Source organism: Fundulus heteroclitus, chromosome 3 (genome assembly GCF_011125445.2).
Source record: "Fundulus heteroclitus isolate FHET01 chromosome 3, MU-UCD_Fhet_4.1, whole genome shotgun sequence".
Taxonomy (NCBI): Eukaryota; Metazoa; Chordata; class Actinopteri; order Cyprinodontiformes; family Fundulidae; genus Fundulus; species Fundulus heteroclitus.
Genome location: NC_046363.1, coordinates 24,943,156 through 24,970,092, shown reverse-complemented (window position 1 = coordinate 24,970,092; position 26,937 = coordinate 24,943,156). Strand labels below are relative to the sequence as shown.

Genomic DNA, 26,937 nt, shown 5'->3' with positions numbered 1-26,937 from the left:
GCGTCTGTACACTTTGGACTTTCAGTACAATACAGAGTTCAATCATCACCTGAAATTCTGCTGTTGCTGAGTGTATCAGAGATGGACAAGTGGGGAAGAGTGCAGAAGGCTGGTTGACTGCTTCATGGCTTAGTGTGAGAATGATTGTCTATTCTTGGATGCAAACAACACAAAAGAGATTATTGTAGATTTCAGGTGAAAAGAGAATATATCAAACACTATTACCATCATGGGAGAAGGAGCAAAGATTACGGAGAGATAGGCTGTACCTCGATGTCATTGTTGAGGGCGTTGTTGTGGAGGGGTGAAAACCCATCTCTAGTCACCTGCTGGGTTAGCAGCATCAGTTTCAGTGATTTGAAAAAGCTGAAACAGCTGATAAACAGGAAGGACTCTGTTCTGGGGTGTGTTCTTGGACTTAGAGATGAATGTGCAAAGAAGGATGCTTCGCAAATGAAGATCATAATGGACAATCTTGAAAAACGGTGACTTTGAACAAATGATACAAATTACAAGGACTGTGGACCACTTGTAACCCTCCCAGACCCTTTGTCTTCTAAACTCAGTTAACACTGTGATTCAGGAATTGCTGATTGAAAGACAAGCAGGAAATGTAGTCCATGTCATGAACTCCTCTGTGTGTGGTGGCCATTGAAACACTGATACCAGCCAAAGTACACACCTTGTGACTCAACCCCCAAACTTTTGAATGTGCTATCCCTCACAATTCTCTCAAGACTGTTGCTTCTGAACCTTGTCTTTTCCACATATTTTCCTTTCACTAAACTTTCCACAAATTGTTCTCAGCATTCACATGAACACTTGATATTTGTTAAACACTTGGAATCTATCACTTTAAGAGTAATGTGACTATATTATGTTTGAGCCTTACTTTTTAATTAAAATTATTGAAACAATTTAACTTTTAAATGATATCCTACTTTAATTAGATGCACCTGCAAGTTTAGTTATCCAATGTTCACTAGCACTGGGTTGATACACAAGAAATTCCTAACTTTTAATGGAATCAGATGTGAAACTGTATCAAGTAGCAGGTAACATGCATATAAGTATATTGGGAAATTATTTCACATACTTTCCATTTATTGCCCCTCCTGTGAATCTATATTTGTTTTTAAATATAGATCTCCTCAATTGGCTGGTGGGACGGGTTTTGTGTTGCAGCTAAAAATATGTAGCTTTTATTTATTTATTTTCTTCAAGCTTCAGGTTTTCTGCAACAACGGTACATCTTAATCTTTGTTGGAAGTGCAATCTGTTTGTTGTAATGGGACAGTGGTGCCTATTTGAGAATATTTGCGCCATCTCGTGGACAGATTTGATAGAACATGCATAAACTAAATAGTGTCCACCTTGACAGTCACTGATCTTAACCCTCTCTTAGTTCAGTTTAAAAATATATTTTACATTTCGGTTTCACTTATGGTAATATTTCAAGCTTTAATTAGAACATTAAATGTGTCTAAATTGTTTGGAGCAAACTCGGTGAGTGACGTAGGGATTTACCAATGGGAAAGGTGGCTGCACATCAAATCCCGCCCACGCCATAGGATCGGACCAATCAGAGAGCTCTATTTTACGGGAGTGGGCGGTGGTTTGTATCCCGAGGAAAAAGGTAACAGGTTGCAGCTTCAAGCAGGAGCAGCAGCGTAATGAACTTGTTGCTGCGGTGGTTTTACAGAGGAGCTGGCTTTACACACACTTTTTGTGTTGACTTTGACGGATGTCTGGGAAGATATTTAAAGTATCTTCGGTGACAAGACGACACGAAGCACAATAAGATAGGCTGAGGAGATAATTTAAAGGAGAAGAGGTGAGTTTCGGTCGGAACTGGATCTTCTCGAAGCGACAGACGGCTCAGAACGGACGGTTGGTGTGATTTCCCGAGAGTTTGACGCTTTATCACGGAGTTGCTGTCGCCCTTTGGTACCTGTCTCTCTATTTTAGCGAATTCACGTACAGTGGGTTACAATGATGCTATGTTTTGTTTACTTGCAAGTTCAGCTTGTTGACTACAGAAAAAAAGTTAATTAATTTGAAAACTTTACCTTTTAACTGTTTAACTGTTTAATTCTGTGATGAGAAGCAACCACACCTCAGGATTGATTAGTCATTTATATATATATATATATATATATATATATATATATATATATATATATATATATATATATATATATACTAGAGTAGGGTGTCATTTTATGTTGTTTATACAAACATAGCGTTTATGGAAATAACAGCGCCTGCACACCTTTGCGGTTCTCAAAGTTAGGGTCGGGAACCCTCTGGGGGTCGCAAATAAACAAGAGCTGGGTCTCAAAATTATCAAGCGAAATAGCCCAAGTGACAACAGTAAAAAGCCAATTATGTCTAGGAATGTTAAAACAGATTGGAGGGGAAAATAGTGCTTACAAATTTGCTTAAAAAACCCAGCTATGAGTCAACAACACTTGATGCTGAGTTTAATACTGTGTTCTCACACCGCTACACTTTGGCCTATTTAAATGATTGATTGTCCTTCTGGCTGCATTTTATGATCATGGAAACTGCAAATACTTGAAGGTGCCTTTTAATCACGTGTTGTAAACTACATAATATATTCTGAAAAAGCTCTAAAAAGGTCAGATCACATGCTTGCTCTGCAGGTGGTTTGTGGGACATTATTTTGTTTAATGATGGAACCTGATTATAACGCATCAGTTCTACACTGGCAGCTGTTTAAAACAAAAGCTATATATAACTTGGTGGTAATCCATCCTAATGAACATCCCAGGGACAATTTTCAAGTGGTTTTACAGTTTTCTATTGGTTTTATTTAATGATCAAATGCCACTGAAACGTCACTGACTGGTATTTTGTTCTTATTATACCATTTAATAAAACCAGTTTACAATAACAAAACTCAGTTTAGACATTTAGGATGCGCAAAACCACAAATTGTGGTATTTTGGGACAATAATTTGAGTTAATTATTTTATTTCCCTTTAAAAAAAAAGTGGCCCACATACAACTGGTTGGAACTTAAATGGCGTTTTGTCATGAATGCAACAGGACGGCAACAGTTAAACTGTCTGAAAACTGTCACAGGTGATCTTTAGGGTGTGTTGATTTGGAATGTGCTCACCTATTGTGGTGATGGTTTGATTTCATCTCTTTTGTACCATTTTTTTTTTTTTTTAAACCTGCAGGTATGGAAATGACAAGAGTTCTAGTTAGATTTCATTAAATAAAGGCAAAAATACTATACCGAAACCGTCCGCAAATGGTCATAGAGGTTCTTTTAGGATCTGTTGAACTAGGCAGTCTGAAAATAATTTGGTTTCATTATTTAGTTGTATTTAATACAGTGGTGAGCATACAATTGACTGTTGTTTTAGTCGCATTTTGTCACTAAACGAGGCCAAAATACTATAGTAAAATCGCATAGAGAAACTGTTCTCGCTCTCCAGTTATTAAATAAAAGCAGCTCAGATGAATCTAATGACATAAATCTCAGAAGATTATAGTGCTGAGGTAGGGAAGGGCTCATGGATTGTGTCACGCGTTTCACTAATGACACCTCTCCACCTGCAGAGCTCCTGACGCGGTTTCATCTTCTAATAGTTTGGCACGGATCACGCTGCTTTAACACTGCAAGCAGTTGATGCCCACGAGGGTGACGTAAGAATCCCAGAAATCCGCCTCTTGGGTTTTATTAGGTGAGTGGGACAGAGGCACAAGTGTCAGGAATGTGCAGGAAGGGAGGGCCACACTTATGTGCTTCTAATATGGTGTAATTTGTGTGCTGTTTGGTGACACTGAGGTCTGGCTTTGTCATGCCAATGAGCTACTTTGGATGTGAAAAGAGGAATAAATGGACATTTGTGTGCGCATGAAAGAGGAGTGGTAACTCGTCTGGAGAGAGGACAAGGGTCTGGTTTTACGTTAAGGGTGTAATTGAGAAGGAGAATATCCCCGTGGAGCAAGTGGATAACTGTCCGCTCGGCGCAGAGTTACTGTTACTTCCAACCGGGCCATGACGTCCCGCTCAGAAGAAAAAGGAAAATGACTCTAAGAAAGTTCAGTCTTTATTTATTTAAATAGATATTTAAATATGAATACCTTTCGGCTCTCGCAACCTGTCAGCTGTACCTTTTCCTTTTGTTTTAGTTACTGATCAATATTTGAATCGGTGGATAAGGCTCTCCCAACCAAGGCCTTATTTTACATGATCAGCTTCAAATTGAGGAATATTCTTGTTGTGGGCCGTAGTTCCCGTAATTTTATTCCAGCCGTGCCCTTGATGTTCCCTAACCAGGCATGTGGTTGCATTATTGTAGTTATTATTTATTCATCACTTCTTATTTATGTATCCTTATCCAAAATATTCTGTATTACAAGCTGCTCACAACCCTACAAACACTTCCCATGAACATGGACGTAGAAGATGGATGAATGGATGAGTAACCCTAATTTGTTACTCCTACGGTTTTACAAACACCGCAGAAAGACTGTATTAGCTGCCGCAGCGTTCTCCTAATGACACGTGACCCGCTATCCTCTATCCCAAGTAGAGCTGTCCAATATATTGAATCAAATTATTAGTCTATGCAATATCCCAATTGAGAAGAACCTCTTTGGTTCAATATTTGGTTGAATCATTATATTTCAGCTGCTACAGATTCACACTCTGAATGGCATTAAGCTATCTGGCCAGTCCGATGTTCTTCCTCTGGCCTTGATGCGGTTCACAGAAAACGGCGTTGAGAGAGAAAGCTGAACAGAGAGCAGCTGAAACACTACTTAGATCTCACAACAGTCAACGCCAAGCACCAGTTTGTTTAAATCTGTTTTAGCTGATTGATAATCAGAACATTGTAGCAGCTTTTATTTTTTAACAGTCAGCTCTTGTGCTGGAGCAGCACATTTAGGCTGTTCAGATCCAGTTTTGGGACGGGACAAAATATGTGTCGCTATGAAGAAGACCGGAGACTGCAGCAGCGTAAACCCCACTGTTCAGTGAGTGTAACACTGATGGAACAGAAGAGTTATTTTTTACAGCATTTTAAAGCTGCCCAGTCTGTCAGCTTTAACATGGCATATATTTTATGTTCTTTAGTGACGCATCAGACTTTGTTGGCAAATACCTAATCCTTAATGACTCGTTCTTGGTTTCTGGATGGAAAAAAAAATCCTAATCAGGGAGACTCTAATAGTACCCACCCTAAAAGAGAGACTATGTAAAAAAAGATGAGGGGGGGGGGGGGGGGGGGGGGGAGAAATGGGAGGGGTAGACAAACACAAAACATACATGTGTGACCTGTTGCATGATACAAACTAACATTTAATTCGAAAGTTCAAAGATTTTTCTCTGTCCGTGCCACATGTTGTTGAGCTGGATGACCCTGGTGACGAAACCTAGGCACATGTACAAAACTTCTGTCGTGTACAAAACATGACAGAAGGGAATATAGACGAAAAGGAAGCGTCCATGTTTTTATTTTGTTTGGTTTTACCAGACCGGACCAGAGAAACCATGTCCTGAGCGCGTGTCTCAGCGGGATCCGATTCTCCGCTCGGTCTCTCCTTGTTGGCGGCCTTCTCCTAATTCTATTTTCCATTCCTTCTGGGATCTTAACAGCAGGGTGGCCCCAAAGTCAGTTCGCTGTCTAAGAATTAGATTTGGAGTCAGAGGTAGAGAAGCCGTCAGCATAACTGCAGGGTAATGACTCGCTAAAGCTGGGCGAGCAAACCTGGGGGGGGGGGGGGGGATGTACCTGCAGGAGGATTCTGGGATCTTTAGTGATTAAACCATGGCATGTTATTAGTGACTGATGGAGGATATTTAAAGAACGGTGTGGCAAAAAAAGAAACACTATAATGTTGATATCTTATTGGTTAAAAATAAGTTGTTCAATAATAGCAAAACATATACACAGAATCTTGGGAAGATTAGATATTAATGTATACTTCTATTAAGTGAATAGTATCTGTTTACTTATGTAACACTCTGTTTTAAAATCTTTAAAATTTCTACGCATCAGCTAGATTATTGTTCGAAGAGAAGCCACAACATAATAATTACAGGATGAACAGAAATTAAGCTGCTTTTTTCCCCCAGTTTTGTTAAATTTAATGAGCAGGGCAAGAAAACAAACAAACAAAAAAAACTTTTAATTATTATTCTTTGACCTGTCACCAGCCTGAGCTGTTCAAGAAAACAAGTGAATGACTTCAGCTACCTGCCAGTTAATTGGCCCATCAATCAACTAGAATGTTTTCTTTAAATGCTTTATGAAATATTTGATGGTTTGTCTCCAAAAGCCCCCCCATCCCCACAAACTGGCGTCGCATTCTTCCTTTGACATATATAAAAAGTGAAACTCTTGGGAAAAAAAATGCAGGGGAGCAAATATTTAGACCGGAAAAACGGCTTCAGCTCCAACTCCGCATTCCTGTAAGTCGATGCTACTTCCGTCAATATATATACTGTTGTCTCCTTTTACGTGATACTTGTGTGAAACGATGTCGGACAGGTATGCCGGAGCGCCGTGCAAGACTCGCACGGCAGCAGAATTCAGACATGGCTGCACATATTTCTTTTGACACGACGCTTCTTCCGGCCTGGAAGGGTGGGAAAGAAAAAAAAAACGCCACAAACCTGGCAACTGTATCCACCTACAGCTCATTCCTACGCACCTTTAATTTCCTTGGAACCTGTTCGTGTCGTCTTTATTGACGGCACAGGCGTCCTCTTCACCTGTTCCTTTAATTTAGCCAAGAGGCTTTGCCTATTGGCTCGCTTCTTTGTGGGAGGAAACTTTGCTTTGCTTGAGAAAAAAGAAAGTCTCTGTTGGACAAAATGATCTTTGTTTAAAGGCCGAATTGATGCAGGGTTACAGTTCCGCAGTCAGTCCCTCTGTGTGAAGGGGAGGGTTTGCTTGCTGCCTCGCTGTAACAGCTTGGCTGGATTTTATCGCATGAAGCGCAGATAAGAGAAGAAAAGTGGACTGTTTTCTGTCTTTCAACTCAACCCTCCCTTTCTTTTTTTTTTTTTTTTCCCTGCCCACTTTCCCCGTCTCTCACCCTCTGAGCTATGCAGCGAGGTGGAAGGTGCACAGTTGGAGCGGTTATTAGGGAGTGTTGCATGTGGTTGCGTTGTCGCAATAATAAACTAGCTCTGCAACGTCGGATTGCACATTGTATCCCGACGCTGGGCTTTTATCGCTGGAATGCGTTTATTCCCACTGAGTTGGGCTAAAAGGCATTGGGGTGTTGATCAGAAACAGTAAATGTGGCACCTGTCTGTGTTCTGGCTGGCAAATGTTGTAAAACAAAAAAATGATTCGAGGCACAGAAACTTCCAGTTTGTTGCTCCTCACAAAGGGGAGAGTCCTGTCTGGGTGTGTGCTCTCAGGTTAATGACTAATAGGGAGCAGCGGGAACAAAGTTCACACAAACAGTCAAGGACCAGACACTTGTCAGCGTCGGTAAATCTGGCCCACTTTTCCGTTCTCTCTACCTTCCAGAGGTGTCTGTTTGTGTTCCTGTTTTTATGAGAGTTTTATTTTTGAACTCTTCTACTGAGCGTTCTGGGCTTTTTAAATTCTGCCTAGAGTTCCTGAAAAGCGGCTGGTTTTGTATCAACAGTAGGAATCAGGAATGTGAAAGTAAAGTCTGATCATTTATCTATTTGTGCTACGATGCTGAGATAGAGGAACCACACGGGTCACTAATTCAGCTCAGACTTCTTGGCTAGACGTCTGCCGGTGCCTCTCAGACACAAAAATATTTGGAAACTATACAACGTACCCATTGTCGAATGGGTTACTGTACTAATCCAGTTACAGTAGCTTGAAAAAGTATTCAAACCCCAGTCAATTTACAACAACATATTAATATTGCCCAGCCCTAGTCACGTGTCCTGTCTCTCGATTTTCTAAATGTTTCTTTGGACGATTTCTCTTCCTTCATCCGGCTAAATGTTTCTCCTCCTTGGTTTCTCACAACCACCATTCACACCTTTTCATTTTGAGCACAGCACAATGTGTGCATGTTCTTCTCATCAAATGTATTTCTCCGACGGTTTGTAGTCTATTCACAAGCAATGCAAAAAGCTATCTTTGATATAAATATAAACTCTCTATCGCCCTTACATTTTAAATGAGGTGCTCAAACATTCGCATTGTGATAATTTTTGGTTAGGGGATCAATTCTTCTATAGCTCAGTAAAACTGCTCATTTTAAGAGTTTTTTTTTTACTCTATGTTCTTTAACATTTGCACACACTCGTTTTTAATTTATCTTACACTGAGTTTTTTTTTTCTTTCTCCGTAGCATCTGCTCAGACTTTAATTTCCGTTCTCTCACTAGATTAGGTGGTTAGAGATTTAACTGTAAATGTGTTTAAATCTTGGTGATTTTGTTGAACAGAATATATGGACATCACGCAGCTAAACCTCGGACATGGAAGACATTGTCAGGTTTGTTTTGGTCTTAATCAAACATAGAAATTACTGGTACTCTTCTGCTTATCATTTGATGTTACTGGTTTATTCCTATAGAAGTCACCATCAATTTAGCTCCCGGGCCGCTTTGGATAGGTTTGTCAAACTTTTTGCAACATGGATTGAGTCATTTGTTAATCAGCTAAACTACCATTTGGGTCTGATTGGGGGAAATACATAAGATGCTATTTTAGTTTTTTTTTTCATAACTCATCCACAGTATAAAGAATTATTCATATTCAGTCTAGCTGTAAAGTCTCAGACGGAGAAAAAAATGATATGGTTGTCCTTGTGTTTTGAATGTTTTTTTTATTATAATAATTTAAAAAATGCTGTTAACTAGTTAATATATCTACTTTCCACAAACGTTTCACCTAATGATTGGCTCAAACTGCACAAAGATTTCCTAATGTCCTTTTGCAGAATCGCAAGGATTCTTTTTCTCGGAGTGGCATTAAAAAACAAATAGGAATAAACTTCCTCCTTCACCGGCTGTAGGTGTTGATTCTTCTTGTCATGGTTGAATTTTTACCCGCCCACGCCTTTTATGCTTTGCTTCTTCTTTCTTTCTGCGCTCTGCAGCATTAGAAGGGAATGAGCAGCATTTTTTTTTTAAAGGCCCAAATACAGCGTGACAACAGACTCTGTTTACAAAACATGATTGCCCTCCAGTAAATTAGCACACGAGTGCTTAGTTAGGGTTAAAGTCTTTGGTGGGGATGGCCCTTTAAATAATTTTAAGAAAGGAAATGTTCTTAGTTAACAACATTTAGATTTTTTTTTTAAACCTTTAGCCCTATGTAGGAATTTACTGACCACAAATGGCACAGATTTCTGATCTCTGTCAAGCTTTGACCTTGTTTTTCTTTAAAGTATTTTAGCTAAAGTTAAATCTTATTTTTGTTTAAAAGACTTTGAAGGACTTATCCATGCCTTCATCACATCTCGTTTGGACTATTGCAATTCAATATGTAGAGGCCTGGATAAATCACAGATGCAGCGACTTCAAATGATCCAGAACGCAGCAGCTCGGCTTCTTACAGGAACCAGGAAGCGTGACCATATAAGGCCCATACTGGCCTCTTTACATTGGCTGCCTGTTTTTTATCGAATAGATTTTAAGATTCACTTATTAACTTATAAAGCTTTAAATGGAGTAGCCCCCCCTTATCTTCTGGAACTTTTAAAATTTCAGCCCGTGTCCAGAACCCTACGTTCTAATAATCAGCTTTTACTAACAGTTCCTCGGACCAGACTTAAGAGGAAAGGAGATCGGGCTTTTTCTGCTGTTGCTCCTTCTCTATGGAACAATCTACCTTTCCAAATTAGATCTGCCCACAGCCTGGATCATTTTAAATTGCTTCTTAAAACTTATTTTTATTCTTTGGCATTTAATTAAACTAGTGTTTGATACTTTGTTTTTATTCATTTGTGTTGTTGTCCCTCTTGTACAGCACTTTGGTGCAGTTCTATGCCTGTTTTAAAGTGCTATATAAATAAATTTGACATTGACATAAAGAACTATATAATATAATAAGATAGAAAAACATCTTTCTGAGTATTTCTTTCCTTCAGTCAAGAGTCATTAATCTTTTAGATCATGACGTCAGAGAGCAGGTGATGTAAAGCAGGTTTTACTATTCTTTTTAAGTGATGACGGAAAGATTATGGAATTAAAATTGTAAATAGTCTTTAGCTTCTTTAGCAATTTAGCACGGCTGATGTTGGCAAAGCAGAGGGATGAATTTCCTTGAAAATGTTAAATTTAGACTAAAGAGTTCCAGAACGGTTGCCAGCCTTTCACGGTCCACGTTTTCCCACAACAGCAATAGGAAGCATGAAAGAATAAAACAGAGCACCTGTATGAGGCCTGATCAAGCTAAATAAGTGTCCAATCACAGTCCATTTCTTTATTCATCTTCAGCCTCTTGTGCTGCCTGTTCTAACCAAATCCGTCTTTCCTCTTGCTTGTCGTAGCATGAGCACACGGTCTTCTGCCCAAAGGACCCCGGTGGACCACGGCGTCCAGATCCGCTTCATCAATGAGCTCGGTGATGCCGGAGGAGGGCAGCCGCTGTCCCAGCCGAAGGCCAAACCTCAGTCCAAATATGGCGTAGCGGTCCGGGTGCAGGGGATCGCCGGGATGCCGTATGTGGTCCTGAAGGATGGACAAAAGGGAGACTCCTACGGGGTCCAGCTGAGGCCCGGCTACTCCTCTGGCTACAGCAGCCTTCCCCGGAGGAAGGAGAAGCCAGAGGTGGGAGCAGAGCAGGGAGATGTAGGAGGAGGAGGAGGAGGAGGAGGGGGAGGCCAGCCAGGGCCGCTCCGCCGAGCTCAGTCTCACGGCTCACTGCTAGACAACGACGGAGGTGGCAGCAGTGAGGATTTTCAGCTGTCTAGACCCCCTGGGGATGGGAAGTCTGGTAGCTATGGGAATCTGGATGGAGGGATCGGAGTGAGGAGAGACAGAGAGGAGGTTTGGGGCGTCAGCGGTAGAGAAGGGGTTTCTGACAGCAATACGTGGGCTAGTTCTCACCAGGTAGGGCCTGAGAAGTCATCAGTTAGGAACAATCACTCATACCCTGAACCTCGGCAACAAGCTAACGAGCCTCCCCCGTATCGGAAGCCGAGTCCCGTCAACAGACTGATCAACAGGTTTGACGGTGCGACAACTGGGAGCCAGCAGAGAGGACTGGCACCAGGGCACAACAGCATCCCAGAACTACGTCTCCTCTCCTCCCAAATCCTTACACTTCGCCTCCATCCTCCGCTCACAGCAGCTCGGGACAAGGCCAGACTCTGGGTTCCAGAGTCCCTGGGCCCTCAGCCAATCAGTGGGCCCCAGAGGAACCTCGACATGTGGATCTGACAGAAGCACAAGTGAGTGCTCAGCTTTTTTTAATATTTTTCTGCTCCTGCATCGCAGCAGATGTTTCTGTGAGCTATAAATAAAACAAAGGCATGCCACATTGCGAGAGTCGTTTTCTGATCTATGTCTTAAGGTGACCCCTGACCTTTTGCTGGACCAGGTTCAGTGTGCAGAGATGAGCTTTGAGGAGGAGCAGGTCATGACGACTGTGTACAACATCCTGAGACAGGGGTACAGACCTCCGCCTACCTGAGGATTACATTAGACCGGTCAAAGAGCGTCGCAGCTAACTCGTCCCTTTTTGTTTTCCCCTTAGTTCTTCTGAGAGTGATGTTGTCATCAGGAACAAAGTCAAAACAGTTTTTCAGAAGTTTCAGAGCATAATGGTTTGTTCTTTTTTTTTTTTTTTAAAACCACACTATTTTTAGCAAGTATTCCTACTGTTCAATAGACTGCTTCACAGCTCCATCTCCTTTTTTGATTCTTTTTTTTTTTAAGCAGCCTAAGGAAAGCAATCGGGAAGAGTGGATAAGAGAAAAAAGGGAGCTGGAGACAAAGGTGGCCCAACTGCAGACGGCCCTGCGCGAAGAAAGGAGGGTAAGTGGAGCAGAGAGAAAAATGTGAGGTGGCGGGGGTCTCTTGTGACCTTCAGGCACAAGGTAATAATTGTCCCGTTTCTTCCAGCTTTCTCTGAACAAAATCAAAGTTTTATACTCTCACTGGGCTACGGTTTCGTTGGAAGACTGCGTGTTAGATTTCACATCAATTTGGGGATTTTTAATGCTTTATTTGAGCCGCTCTCTATTTAAAGGGTACAAAAACTGGGTGAATAAGGGAGAATTTACTGTGGATTTTCTTTAAACCACTAATTATACGTACAAACCCAATTGTATACATGCTCTACTGATGGTATTCGGAGAAAATGTAGCTTACAGGTTGCAGAGGAATCACACTTTTTTTGTGGCATTATTAGTGCTGGATGTTTGAAGAGCCGGTTCAGTTCTTTCAAGCAGCTTTGTTTCCTCGCAACAACCACCTGGCTTTTAAAGTGCACATTGTCAACAAAATTGAGCTCAGCGCCTTTCCAAAACCGGCTTTGATGCTTTGACAACCAGTGGTGTCCAACGTTCGAACATCTGGCCTGAACTGGCATCCTCCGATTGAAGGAAATTGATTAAGTTGGTGAAGAACAGCTCGGAGAAACAACTAAATCACAAGCCTAAGATAAACAGGAAGATACTTAAACGGCAGTATCACAGCCCACAGTGAAGTCAGTTTAACATCAACATGGAAAAAAAAAATGAAAAAAAGAATGGTGCCGGCTGAGGATAATGGCCCCTGCAAACCAGCACATTTAAGAGAGACCGGAAAATCCAGCTGCCCCTATGAACGAGCCAAAATATTCTTGAGAAAGGTTCTATAGTCCAATAACACCAAGACTGAGCTATTTGGCTACAATGAGAATAATTTTGCTTGGAGTGGAAGTAAAATTGTGCCAGCTGTTAAATGTTGAGGTGGTAGTATCAGTCTGAGGGGTCCTTTTTTTAAATTAAATTTAGTATGATGTTTTTTTTTTTTTTTTCAATTTCAGCTAAAATAATTAGCTAGATGGTTGAAATGTGAACACTTAAGCGTTTCAACGGGACATTGGTCTCATAACAGGGTTTGTTTTAAAATAGATAAAGCGGATCAGCATCAAACTCCCTGCCAGTAAAACAATGAATATAAATGAGCGTTATCATTTGAGCCATAAAGAGTGGTCAGCCAGAATTATGCCAGAAGCTGGTCGACGGCTGCAGAGAGCACAAGGTTACTCTGCATCTTGCAAAGGGACATTTATCCAAAGACTGGTGGGACCGTATGAACATATTGCCGTTTGTGGATTAGAGAAAAGCCACAATTAACTTCAGCAGGGAAATGCTGGTTTGAAAATATCATATAGAGGTTTCATTTTGGATCATCCATGTATTCTGAAAAACACTTTTATGTGCATGTTGGGGCTGTACAACATTGCTAATTTGTTGTCATCGCAATGTCATGGAACATATTATGTATATTGCAAAGAATCACCTAGAGTTCAATAAGTGTTAGCTTAAGCACCCTGCATTCAGTGCTACTTAGTGTCCCTAATATGTTTGGTGACATTTTGATTTTTAATGAAACATAAACAGTTTGGGAAGTTTATTCTGATGCTGAATAAAGTTGATTCTGATAAAGAGTGATGACAAACCACAGCTAAACAACTAAGTTGTTTCATTGTCAAAACATGACAAGTCAGACAGAAGCAACCTTTTTATTAAAACCTTGAGATGGAAATGATGAATGTTTCTTTGTTTTTTAGTAGCTGAACAGACAACATAATCAGGGGTCTGTTTGCTATGATCCTAAAGCAGAAAGACATTATCACTTTAATTTGTTCTGCATTTTTCGCAAGCTGTGTCGTTGAATCGCTATTACAACATTTACTAATATTTTCATTCGCAACGTTTCCTTAAATCGTGCAGCCCTAGTGCTGCACTGTACACATCTCACCAGTTCTGTGCCGAATCAGTCCTGTAAATGGGGGGCCGGCTTAGAAGATTTACAATAGTTTTTGCGTTTTGGATTACGTAAAGACTTTCTCAGTTCAGTTTGTTTATTGAAGGGGTGCCATTCAGGGGGTTGGCAGCCATAGAGCAACTTTGGACTAATTATATGGCTTTCATCCAGTCCAACAAATAAACACTTGTTGTAAGCTGCCTGGACATGAGACATGAGTTCACCTGCTATTCAGTTTGACTGATAGGAAGAAATAGTTTCCAGTGTTTCTTCTGCTCTTTAACTAATCTGTCCAGAAGGGCTAATGGGGTTTTGTGGGAGTGTGCTCCAGATTAATCCTCAGATTAATCCGTAAAGCCTTCAGGCTTTGTTGGAGATGTACACAAATACCCACAAAAAAAAAAATCCATCTTCTCTAATGACTCTTTATACGTTGGTTTAAGGTAGCTCAGTAAGTCCTAAGTTCAAATGGCTCTTAATAACTTAAGCTCTTATGCATATTGATTGCCGGGTAAAAGCAGCCTTTCCTAAAAGCAAGTTGTTTACTCCGCCGGAGCCGCCCGACGCCTCGTGTTTCAGCGCCGTCATTTATTCATCACGTCTGCTCGTGTGCAGGACTCCGCCAGCAGCTCTGATGCCGCTCTGAAAGCTGAGCTCGAGTCCTGCCTGGACGATAATCTGCAGCTCCAGGAGATGCTGGACCGGAAGAAGAAGGAGTTAAACGAAACGCAGTCAGAGTGAGGGAACAGGAGCACGCACACTCACACATAAAGAAAGGCTTTATGCCTCTGTCTGTGAGTCACAGCTGAGACGGTTTAAAGAAACAAGTAGTTACTGTCACTAGTCTGCACCACAAACAAAACCGTCCGTTCTTTTCTATTGAATCAATCCTTCTCAGATATAAGCAGGTCTTTTGTTTACGTTGCAGGCTGACTCAGCTGCGTATGGACAGAGAGAACGCAGAAACCCGGGTCAGGGAGATGGAGGACCACCTGGCGGAGCTTCAAGATGAGCTGCGGAGAGAAAGCAGCAGTAAGACGGTACGACAGACGCGTCGTCTTTCAGGGGATTTTTGTAGAAAGCCACATGTACTGAAAAATCTCGTCTGTACATACTACATTTACATTCCCTCTGTCTGCAGGACCTGATATCCAGTCAAGCACAACTGATGGAGGTCTGCCAGCTGAAACAGAAGCTGGAGGAGACACTCAGACAAAGAGAGAGGGAGCTCACGGCGTTGAAAGGCGCTCTAAAGGACGAGGTGGCAACGCACGACCGAGAGACGGAAGCGCTGCGAGAGCAGTACAGAGCGGACATGGAGAAGCTCCGCAGCAGCATGGAGCAGGTGTCTCAGGTGTGGAGAGCTCGCTGCAGCTAGCTAGATGCACTGGGATTTCCTGTGGGGTGAAAAATGTGCCCTTTTATTGGTTTTTAAGGTTCATAAAGGATGGTGATAACCGAAGCCTGACCGTGGTCTAAGCATTTTTTTTTTTTTTAAAACTTGCAATAAATATCTTGTTGAATATATGAAAAAATTGCCCAAAAAAGACAAAAACAATAATCATAGTCTGGAAAAGTTAATATGATGTACATTTTTCTTGAAGCCTGCCAGTGTTTTTCTTTTTGTTCCTGAGTGATGGGAATTATTAAACTAGACAGAGCTCATAAAAGAAGAGATTATCGACTGCTATTAACTGTACTTCAGTTGTTGAAATCAAGTATTGACTTAATATTGTCCATTGACTATAAGGGATAAAGTATTGACTATAATATCGGTCCATGTCAATGTCCTTGTGCTGCGCCTCTGAATTTGAGCAGGAAAATTGCTCAAAATATTGAGCATTACATTCAATCTGCTTCTTTTCCTTCTGCTGAAGTCTCACGCGGGAATCGAAGCCGAGCGGCTGCGTGTGAACGCGTCGGTTCGCACCTTACAGCAGCAGCTGGAGGACTGCAGAGACGAGAGCAGCCACTGGATGGAGCAGTTTCACGCCACCAGAGACGAGCTTCGAAGCGCCAAACAAGAGTGAGTTCAACCAAGAGCTCGGTTTGTTCACAAGGTTTCTGTATTTGACTCTTCACCTCCACGTGGATTTGACCACCGTATTTCCACGCTTTCTCTTTGCAATTAAATTTCTACTGATGTGTTCCTGTTTTTCCTCTCTCCCTCTCATTCTTTCTGGTGACTGCTTCTTCCTCTCTCTGTCAGAGAGCCAGCCAGCAGCTATGAAACACAGTGAGGGTCACTGATTTTACAGCATTTGTGTACAGACGTGTGGAAGTTTTAGATTTAGCTAACTGTGCTAGCAGCTTTCTCACCGTTGTGTTAAGACTATCCACACACAGCGTAATCAATTCAGGATGCTTTCCCTTAATCATGAGCTCCATGACCCAGCTCCAACAATGGATCATATTTATTCTTATACGAGGGGAGTTTTTATTGCTTCCTAAAGTTGTTTATTAAAATCTGTGACCTCTATATGTCAGCATAAACCATTACAACACACAGGAGTGGTGTGGGTAGCCTTATATTTGTTTGTGTTTAGTGGAAAACATAATCTACTCAAGTGTTCCTGTGTTAGCGGATACAATTATTTGCAGCAGTATCCGCATGTACGCATATGAAATAAATGATTTTCACCCGTACAATCCAGCAGCTGCTGATTCAGTGATTAAATGGCATGTTAAAATAGCAGTACATTGTACGATGTCTTGTAATTGGTTGTTTCTGAACATTGTTCAGGCTTCTGCAAATCCGTCTGGAGAAAGAGGAATCTGAGGATGAGCTAAAGGAGCTTAAGGAGAAAATGAGCACCATGAAGCAGAAGACAGCAGACCCCAGCCAGTCAGAGGCGCTCAACCAGGTGCAGTAAATATACCGGCATACTCCTGTGAGCTCATAAAACCTTTTAGGTTTTCATAAAATCTTTTCATTTCATCATCTCCATTTTAGTCCCTAAAACAGGCTCCTTATGCAGTCTTGAAAACTATTTGGTTTCAGTATTTTCCATTTCTTAAGTTTGTAAATACCTTATTTTTCAGAGTATAAGTCGCTCCAGAATATAAGATGCATCAGTAAAAAAACTGTCATAAGGAGGAAGCAACATAAGTCCCACCTGACTATATGTCGCATTTACTTAAAGCATTTCACAAAATCCAAGACTAAAAACTGACATTTAATCTGGTAAGGCAATTTATTCAATTACATATTTACTTCCACAACAGGCTGAATAACATGGAACATACCTGGGAGGTTGAAATTAATATAACAAGCCAGCAACTCCAAAAGTTTTTGCCATCGCACTTCGTATTGGGCCGTAATGCTGGAAGTTGTCAAAATTACGCTGAAATCAAACTGTAACAGTAACAGTGATACGTACTAAGCTAACATAGAAAACACATAAGCTAATGCTAGCTGGTATTAGCTTCAGGGACAGCCCAATAATGCGGTTCTGTTGTGGTCTGGGCTCCTCCTTTGAGCTGAAACAACATACAAACCGTGTTTAGTCGTTGTTGTCCATAAGTTATTGTTTTAATAATTGTTGAAGTTGTACAGGAGCAGCACAAAGTTTTCACAAGCTTACAGCGCCATCTTGTGGCTATAGACTGTAATGTTTACTCCTTGGTTCATATTGGTCACTATGATTTACCATTAAAACAACATGTTATTTATTTGATATATGTCACACCTGACTGTAAGTCGCAGGATCAGCCAAACTACGAAAGAAAGTGTGACATATAGTCCAAAGAAATCTGGTATGAAATAAGAGTCTGGGGAAAATACATGAATTTCCAGGCTTTTCTCCTTTTCCCATTGTCTAAAAGTTGTGTCCATATTTTGTTATGCCCGTCTTTTTTCGCTTCTTTGTGACTTCCTCTCTTCCTTTTTGTGGCCAGCTTTTGTATTTTACTGTTTAAAATGGATCTAATGGATAAGGAGAACTCTAAATCCACAATAAATTCAAACTTGTTCCCCTTATGTTTTTGTTTTGTATTGTCATTCTAACCTGCAAAGTTCATATGCGTCATAAACACATCAAATTATTTAATTAGTCATACCAATGTTCAGTATATGTAGTAGCTTATATCACCTGCAGTGTCATAACCTATAAAAGATGTCAACATCAAACTGTTAAAAAATAAATGTGTTCAGGAGCTCCAGCGGTGCAGCGCTGATCTGCAGAAGGCCAGGTTAGAGCTGGAGAAGCAGAGGACGGAGTATGACAAGAAGGTCATGGAAACAATCTCCCTGAAAAAGTCTCACCAGAACCAGGAGGCTGAGCTAAAGTACGAGATCGACAGGCTGAAGGACCAGCTACAGAAGGCCAAAGACGACTATGCAAAGGCACAGGAGAAAAATAAGCAGGTTGGTTTACTCTTGATTTACTCTCAGAGATATTAACTTTACTCTTACAAAATGTCTCAGTCTCCACTTTCTCCTCCTCCAAATAGCTCCCCAGCCCAGCAACCATCTCAGAACTGGAGCAAAAGCTCAGTGAGGCACAAAGAGAAGTGAGCCAGCTTAAAGCGAAACTCTCTGGAACTGAAGAGGAGCTGGAAACCACTAAAACAGGTCTCTGTAAAGCTCAGATGGAAGTTACTGCTCTCCAAGACGCTCAGAGGGACCAGGAGGCGGCTAACAGCCGGCTCAAAGACAAACTCTCACGATTAGAGGTAAAGCTGAGTCTTTCTGAATGTTATCCTTCTCAAGGATGCTCTAAAAGTGGCAGACATGAAAGGATGACTTATTTGTGATTCACCCAGGCTCAGCTGCAGAGCACAGCTACAGAAAGCTCCGAGGCGGAGCTCGCCCTGCACACCGAGGTAAGAGGCCTCAGATCTGAGCTGGATGAGGCCAAGAGAAAAGCTTCCAGGCTGAGCCAGGAGCACCGTGATCTCAGCCTACGTGTGGAGGACACAGAGCGGGACAGAGAAACGCTCAAACAGACCATCAGCCAGCTGGAGGACACCAAACGGCAGCAGGAGAAAGCCATGGAGAAACTCAGCAAAGAGGTAAGAGAGGCTGTTTTCACGGTTGATCATAACTTCTCAAAAGGAAATGGTTAAATAAACTCGTTTCATTCATGTGTCCACCCCCCCCCCACCACCACAGTACGAGACTCTGAACACAACCTCAAAAGCAGAGATCCAGGATCTCAAGGTTCAGCTTGAGGAGCAAAGGGAGCGAACACGAAAGGAGGTGCAGGAGGCCCAACGTCAAGGAGTCGACACAAAATCTGAGCTGGAACGAAACCAACTGAGTTTAAGGCGACTGGAGGAAGAAGTATAAGCTGTTTTTTTAACTGTTGTCACTTATAAAATGTTTAATGGTGAAGTTTTCTTTGATTGGGGATGAATGGTTGATATACAGGGACCTCTCCGTAACGTAGAATACCAATAAATATTACGTTACATCAGTAATTTAGCTCAAAGTTAAAACTGATATATTATAAAGATTCATTACACAAAGTTATATTTTGTTTATTTCAGTTAACTCTGATGATTATTAAAACCCAAAATACAGTTTCAGACATTCAAATACAGCTCTGTTATGGCCCACGCAACCACTTGACCATTGATAAGCAAACCATTGATATATTATTGGAAAATTGAGTGGAGGGAAAACGTGTAGTATGAATGGAGGGAAAACGTGTAGTATGAAAATAAATAAATAAAAAAAAAAAAGCACCAATTCCCAGTTTCTGACCATGGCTGTGCTTGGTTGGCTAGCATGCTTACCTAAACCCTGTAGAGAATGTATGGAGTATATTTGTCAAAAAGACGAGAAAGTAGAGAAACAATGTCGACAAGCTGAAAGTCGCTACTAAAGCAACTTGTCGGCAGAGCCTCAGGCTGATTCCATCCATGCCACGCTGCATCAATGCATTCCAGATATATCACTTTGTGTTTAATGAAGCTATACTCTTTCTGAACTGACTTCCTAAAACAAATGAATTTATTAAGATATAAGGAATGTGCAAGAAACCCACAAACTAATAAAGCGTTATGGTATCTTTTTCTGCTACGTTAACCAGATGTTGCGGCAGAAGAAAGAGCTTCAACTTGCATGCGAGGAGAGAGACAACCACCAGCTGGATAAGGAGCTTCTCACCAACAGACTGCGCCACCTAGAGGGAGAGATAGAGGCCAGCAAAAACGGCCTCAATGAGAAAACGCGTGAAATTCGCCTGCTGGAGGCAAGATGCTCCCTGTTTTTTTTTTGTTTTTTTCTTTTTTTTTTTTACTGTCTAATCGGGAAAGTTGATGTTGAATACATATGAAGGAGGCGTTTGTAAAGAGTTCTCTTTTTTTTTTTTTTCTTTCTGTCCTTCAGGACAAGCTGAAGCGTATGGAGTTGGAGCTGGAGGAGGAGAAAAGCTCCGCGGAGATGCTGACGGACCGAGTGTCCAGGAGCAGAGACCAGATTGATCAGCTGCGCTCTGAGCTCATGCAGGAGAGATCCTCCAAGCAGGACCTGGAGCTGGATAAGAACGCCATGGAGAGACACGTACGTCAAACTGCATTAGTAATGATTAGGATTACAGTGCCTTGAAAATGTGTTCATACCCCTTGAACATTCTACATTTGTTACTTTACTACTGCAAATTTCAGTGTATTTTATGTGATACGTTGACAAAAGGTGGAAGAAAAATGCTTTCAACATTTTTTGCAAATGCAAACCTGAAAAGGCCACAGTGTATATTTTGGTTCAGCCATCTTTAATGTGAAAAGCTAAGTATGAATTCAGCTGTTTTGTGACGGCTTTAGAGGTTTGTTAGAGAACATTGGTGAGCAAACAGCATCCTGAAGACCAGGGAACACAGCGGACAGGCCAGGGAGAAAGATGTGGAGATATTTAAGGCAGAGTTGGGTTATAAAACAATATCTAAGCTGTTTAATCCATCACCCAAAGTTAGAAGATGGCACCAATGCAAGTGGCTAGAGCAGGGCACAGGTTTTCCCAGTTCCTATCCCACAGACTGCCACTCATCTGGGTCCTTGAGCAAGACCCTTAGCCCCTGAATGCTCCCCGGTCCCTGCACAGTGGCAGCCCACCACCCCCTAAGGCAGTGGTCCCCAATCCTGGTCCTCGAGGGCCGGTGTCCTGCAACTTTTATTTGTTACTCTGCTTCAACACACCTGAGTCAAATAATGAGGTCATTAGGAGGACTCTGGAGAACTTGACACCACTTTGGGGAAGTAAGTCAGGTGTGTTGGATCAGGGACACATGTAAAACCTGCAGGGACACTGGCCCTCGAGGACCAGGATTGGGGACCACTGCCCTAAGGGTTGGCTTAAATCAGAGGACACTTTTCATTAGAATGAATATTGCAATGACAAAGATGATGATGATTATTAGCTATGTTTACATGCACAAAATTTCCCGATCGGGTTGAAATGTCCATCCATCCATCCATTTTCCAAACCGCTTATTCCCTCATGGGGTCGCGGGGGTTGCTGGTGCCTATTTCCAGCGTTCACTGGGCGAGAGGCAGGGTACACCCTGGACAGGTCGCCAGTCTGTCGCAGGGCAACACAGAGAGACAAACAGGACAAACAACCATTCACACACACACCTAGGGACAATTTGGAGAAGCCAATTAACCTAACAGTCATGTTTTTGGACTGTGGGAGGAAGCCGGAGTACCCGGAGAGAACCCACGCATGCACAGGGAGAACATGCAAACTCCATGCAGAAAGACCCAGGGGTGTACTTGAACCCAGGACCTTCTTGCTGCAAGGCAACAGCGCTACCCACTGCGCCACTGTGCAGGGTTGAAATGTATTCAGATTAAAAAACAAAATATCGGTTTGTATCATTAATATGGGCACACAATCAATTAATCTGATCATGATGTGCGTTTATATTTACCAGGCTTTACAACTATCAAATTTATCAAATTTGCCTAAAATAACCCACAGAAGAAGTTTTTCTGTTTTTGTTGAGCAACAAAAAAAAAAGCAGACAAAGCAGTAGTGTACCAGATCGTTTATCTTTTAAGTTACCCGGCTGGACGTGCACCAGCTTCTAGTTACAGATGAAGTGATACCAAATAAATATTAGTTTTGAGCTCTTTTAATGTTTCTAATAGGTTTATCGGAAGCTAAGCCAGTTTTGCTCCCAGTATTTCTGTCACTCAAAGCAGAAAAATGTCACATTGATGTGGGGCACCATGTGTTCTCAGGTCAGCTTCCCACATTCAGAATAACATGAACCTGATGAGTGTTTACATGAGTGTCGATTGTATTGTCAATCGGCATAAACCACCCGTCTCTAAAATAACATTTTATTCCGATTGAGCTTAATCTGATCACAATATTCCGATCGTCGTATTTACGTGACGCATTTTTATTCCGATCTGTACTTCATTCCGATTACTTTTGTGCACGTAAACGTAGCTGTTGTTTTGTTGATCTATCGCAAAAATGTGTGTTTGTATTGTGACAAAATGAAGAAATATCATTTTTAATCTGCTCTTACACTGCAAAAAGGGAACTAAAAGTAATTAACATTTTCTTGAATTCAGTGTATTTATGCTTGATTTGAGTAGGTTAATAAGATCATCTGCCAATGGAGTGAGTATTTTGACCCCTAAAATGAGATAATTAGATATGTTGCACTTGAAATAAGATGATGGGGATGAACTTTAATTACTTTTAGTTCCCTTTCTGCAGTGTAAGCCTTACCTCCTTTAAAGGGAGATTTAAATTCAACAGTGATTGTTTGTGTGTCTGCAGCTGAAGGAGCTGAGGAACCGTGTGGCTGAGATGGAGGGTCAGTCTCGCTCCTCAGCAGGAGTTTCTCAGCTGGAAAACAAGATTCAGGAGCTGGAGGACCGCCTACGAACTGAGGAAAGGTACAGTGCAACAGGCACAGAAAACATGCTTCACTCATGTACAAAAAAAAAATAACGAGTTTCCTTAACAGCGAAAACCTAGAAAATGACACGGCTGAGAAGTTGTTCAGCTGTTAGTGTTTTTTCCTCTGCCATAAAGAGAGAAGAACTCCATGTTGTCGTCACAACGTCGACTGGAGAGGAAACTGAAGGAGCTCAACATGACCCTGGATGAGGAGAGAGAAACACACACTGAACAGAGAGATCAGGTATAATTCCGGTTATAAAGCAGCTCATTGACGCTCTGCATCCGATCTAATATGTAACGCATGTTGCAGCTTACCCTGAGGGTGAAGGCTCTGAAGAGGCAGGTGGACGAGGGAGAGACGGAGCTGGAGAGGATTGAAACGCTGAGGAGGAAAGCCCAGAGAGACATGGAGGAGCAAATGGAGCTCAAGGATGCACTGCAGGCCAGAGTCACCGCTTTGGAAACGGAGCTCAAGTAAGCGTTTTCTTTTTTTGAGTTTGTTGCTCGGTTTTATCGAACACGCCCCCCTTAGAGCTGAGATCATCACAGCTGTCTTTCTGGGTGACTAACAGACTGACAGCGTCTCCTCCTCAGCCTCTTTACATGACTAGATATATAAAACTGCTCGTAAATATGACATCATTAGTTAGTGAACACAGATTCTTTGGCTATGACACACAAACTGCAGGTAAAAGTTTACACAACCTGCCTGAAGCGCAGTATTTTTTTTTTATTTAACAGACATTGTGCATTGCTCATTCACTGTGGACATAATTACGTCACAAACAGCTCCCCTGACACCGGAGTAACACGTTGTTAGCTTAACTGGCCAGTAGAGGGAGCCCTAGGACCGCTGCTCCGCCAGAAGGCCAAACAGGCCAAGAGAAAAGAACATTTTGAGGTTTTAAACCGTTCCTCTGAACATATCATTTATTCCTGTGTGTGTCTGATAGGAGGAAAACTCAAGCCTCGATGCGGCCGGCTTTGGATTCATCGGCCCTCAGCTCAGACGACGACGACGACAGCCTGTACGACCCCTCCGCTATCACCTCATTCCTCACAGAGAGCAACCTCCAGACCAGCTCTTGCTAAGGGTTACCTCCGTGGGCAGAACAGAACAAGAGGTGGACATTATAACACCGATGAGAACAATAAACGAAGGGGAGGCGTGCGTAGACTGGGGGCGGGGGTGGGGGAATGTTAGACGAGCGCTTGGAACGCACAGCAAACAATGAGGGAGGACGACCAGGACCGAAGCGACACATTGTAGAGCTGAAGGTTGGGAGTAATTTTTCCAGCCCAGCATGAATGTAAGGAAACAAAACATTCCCAGCAGTTAGAGGAATTTCCCTCAACCCCCCTCCCCCCCATGTCATGCACACAATACATGACCTTACATAAGGTACTGCTGAAGGTACTCCAGCATATGCAGCTTGGACCGCCACTGAACACCAGCCCACTTTAATGCTTTTTTTTTTTTGAGTTTATGTTTAGAACAAATTCAGGATGTTGGACCATTTCAGAGCTGCTTCGCTTCTGAAGCACTTTGCACTTCGAATTCACTCATCTCTCTTTTTACTACCACTTAAAAGGTTTTTCTACTGCGGTTTCCAGTCCAGATGTCATCAGATCAAACCTACATTACTAAGTCATTACTAAGTAAATTGTAGTCATTATCACAGCAGCGGTGGAAGAGACTGTAGAAGTGGTGGAGATTCTTCCTGATAAGCTTCACAACGGTTTGCGAGAGCTTTCTGCTGCTGCAGACGTAGTTATCCATGACCAGGCATGGGCCGGTGTCAGATTCTTGTGGTATGATAACTTAAAGTAAATATATGTAGTATTTATTTAAACAGAACAATATAATATAATAAAAAGATAGAAAATAATTATTCATACAAAGGCTAAACAACGTGACATATGGATTATTTATTTTGATTTTGATGAAAATACTTCAGCAAGAATATCAAATAAAGACCCATTGGATTAAAGGTTTTTCATGGTTTATTACAGCGTTCCTACGCAGCATAGCAAAAACTGGGAGTCACCTTTATTTTCCAGGACTGTGTGGGGGAAAAAATAGAATTGAAGCTTGATAAATGTAGATTTTACATTGATTGATATTTTCATTACAAGCTCAATCTTTAATCTTTCACATCACAATTTGGGTTTACAATGTTGTCTGAGTCTTTTGCTTTTTGGTTGAGTGCCTTTAGAAATCAATAGAGGGCCACTTTGCTACTTTTTATGGGGAACCTTTAAAATCTGGATGAACTGGACCTATTGTTTTTCAACTGAGTCTTGTTAAAATACTAAACAAAGGTCTAAAACAAAATTACAAGCAGGAAAAAAGTGTCCAAAGATCACCACACAGTCAGCTGCTTTATAGACACGACACTTATGACTAGTTATCTTGTGAAACTGTGTCACCATAAAAGCAGTGATCTCCTTTAGTTTCCACTCTCTATGACTCTCTGTGGTATAAACAGCCAACTATATCTTCCTTGTAAGCAAGGGAAAAGTGAAGGAGCCTTCTTTCAGCCAGCTGACAAGGTGTGTGCAGCAATAAACCGAATTAATGGTACAACTTGTAGTTTTGCAACTTTGATACCGTAACATTTTAAAACCTCAGTTGTCCTTGACACCCGTAACCTCACCATGCCTTTTCATGACTAAATCATCTCTATTGTGTTTTCCCAGCTTATTTCAGAGCAGTTCAGTTAGCACCTTGAACAAGAAGGGGCCAGTGGAAAAGTTGAGACAATTTCTACCCAAACCGCTAAAATCATTCGGTCACTTTCATCAGAATCATCAGTAGTGCTCGTACCTTCTAGGAGCTCCTGAACAGCAGCACCGCCATTGCCTGGTTGGATTCTGGACACCAGGAAACTGTTGTCACACGTGAAACTGCAGCAGATGATTTTTACTTATCAAGCTAATCAAACATAATAAATTCATAAAATCACATTTGAATGAGACTGCCGCGTTATGTTCACTAAAAACACGTGACATATTGTTTGTATCTATGTTTTGGAAATGGAAAAATAGCTAGTTTGAAATAAGATGTTGCTCCACCTTCCAGTCTTAATCTGCTCATAACACAGAAGGGCTGAAGATACGACCGCTGCCCCCCCGTTGGATTATACTGTTGTGTAATTAGGTAAATTATACAATCGTCCTGCAGTCACTGAGGTCAGAATCACCTGCTGTGTCTTCTCTTGCCGTCCCCGATTTGTTGCTCAAAGTGCAACAGGTTTAACGTGCCTGCAGGCAGAACGAATTTCCTTCTCTTGGACTGAGAGCCCAAATAAAGTGGTTTTCCTCTTGCAATGGAAAAAAAGGCCAAAACTTCATCTGCCAACTACAAATTTCTGTATTTTTGTAAAGGCAGCTTAATTACTATGCATTCCTATGTATTAAGACAGTGAAACATTTATATATATATATACTGCCATGCCTTTCAATTGTGAACAAATAACTTGTGATTATTATTTTTTTCTTTGTCTTTGTTTTTTTGAAACTATTTTGTTTACCCTTTTAAACAATTGGTTGTTGATTATTAAATTTAATGCTTGTACTGGCATTTTCAGTTAATCTGGAAAAAAAGGTACCGAATGATTTGTTCAATGTAGAGGAATGAAAACATTCTGGTTTTATACGATACTTGTTAACTGGAAACATTTTCCACTTACTGCACTTCACAAAATAGATGTTTTAGTTTTCTATTATCGGGTAATTTAGCTACAATAAATATTATGTTTAAACTGACGAGTTATCTTTTGAATCGGTGCACACACACACACACACACACACACACACACACACACACACACGCACACACAGGATGAGTCGGTGATAACTACAATATGAGACATCTGATAAGTTTGCCTTCCTGTTTCAGCAAATTTCTCTGGAAGATGGCGTTCTTCTGTAAAGAGATTGTAGCCAGACTGTCCACAAATGTGTCCGATAAGTTGTCATGACAGCTTCAGGGGAAACAGTCTGTCATTACTGCTTGTGCAATAACCAAAAACTACTGAAATGACCTATATTACAATGGAGAAAAAAAAGCTAACTTTAAGCTTTTAAAGGACTAAAGTAAATCATGACGTTGGAAAAACACAAGAGAAAAAAAAAAACAATCACGTTAGTTTTGA

The 26,937-nt window shown here is 41.4% G+C and overlaps 1 protein-coding gene across 1 annotated transcript; it reads left to right on the top strand.

Annotated features, from left to right (window-relative positions):
* Positions 1–1,650: 1,650 nt before the first annotated feature.
* On the top strand, positions 1,651–26,544 carry LOC105928491 (cingulin). The gene is given in 22 exon segments (XM_036134039.1): positions 1,651–1,834; positions 10,485–11,208; positions 11,211–11,387; positions 11,510–11,607; positions 11,693–11,762; positions 11,878–11,973; positions 14,530–14,651; positions 14,843–14,954; positions 15,056–15,268; positions 15,792–15,940; positions 16,124–16,150; positions 16,658–16,778; positions 18,068–18,280; positions 18,367–18,588; positions 18,679–18,927; positions 19,028–19,198; positions 19,950–20,111; positions 20,249–20,422; positions 22,655–22,773; positions 22,913–23,021; positions 23,091–23,254; positions 23,734–26,544. Coding segments are annotated over 21 exon segments (3,630 nt in total). The 5' UTR covers positions 1,651–1,834; position 10,485; the 3' UTR covers positions 23,873–26,544.
* The last annotated feature ends 393 nt before the right edge of the window (positions 26,545–26,937 follow it).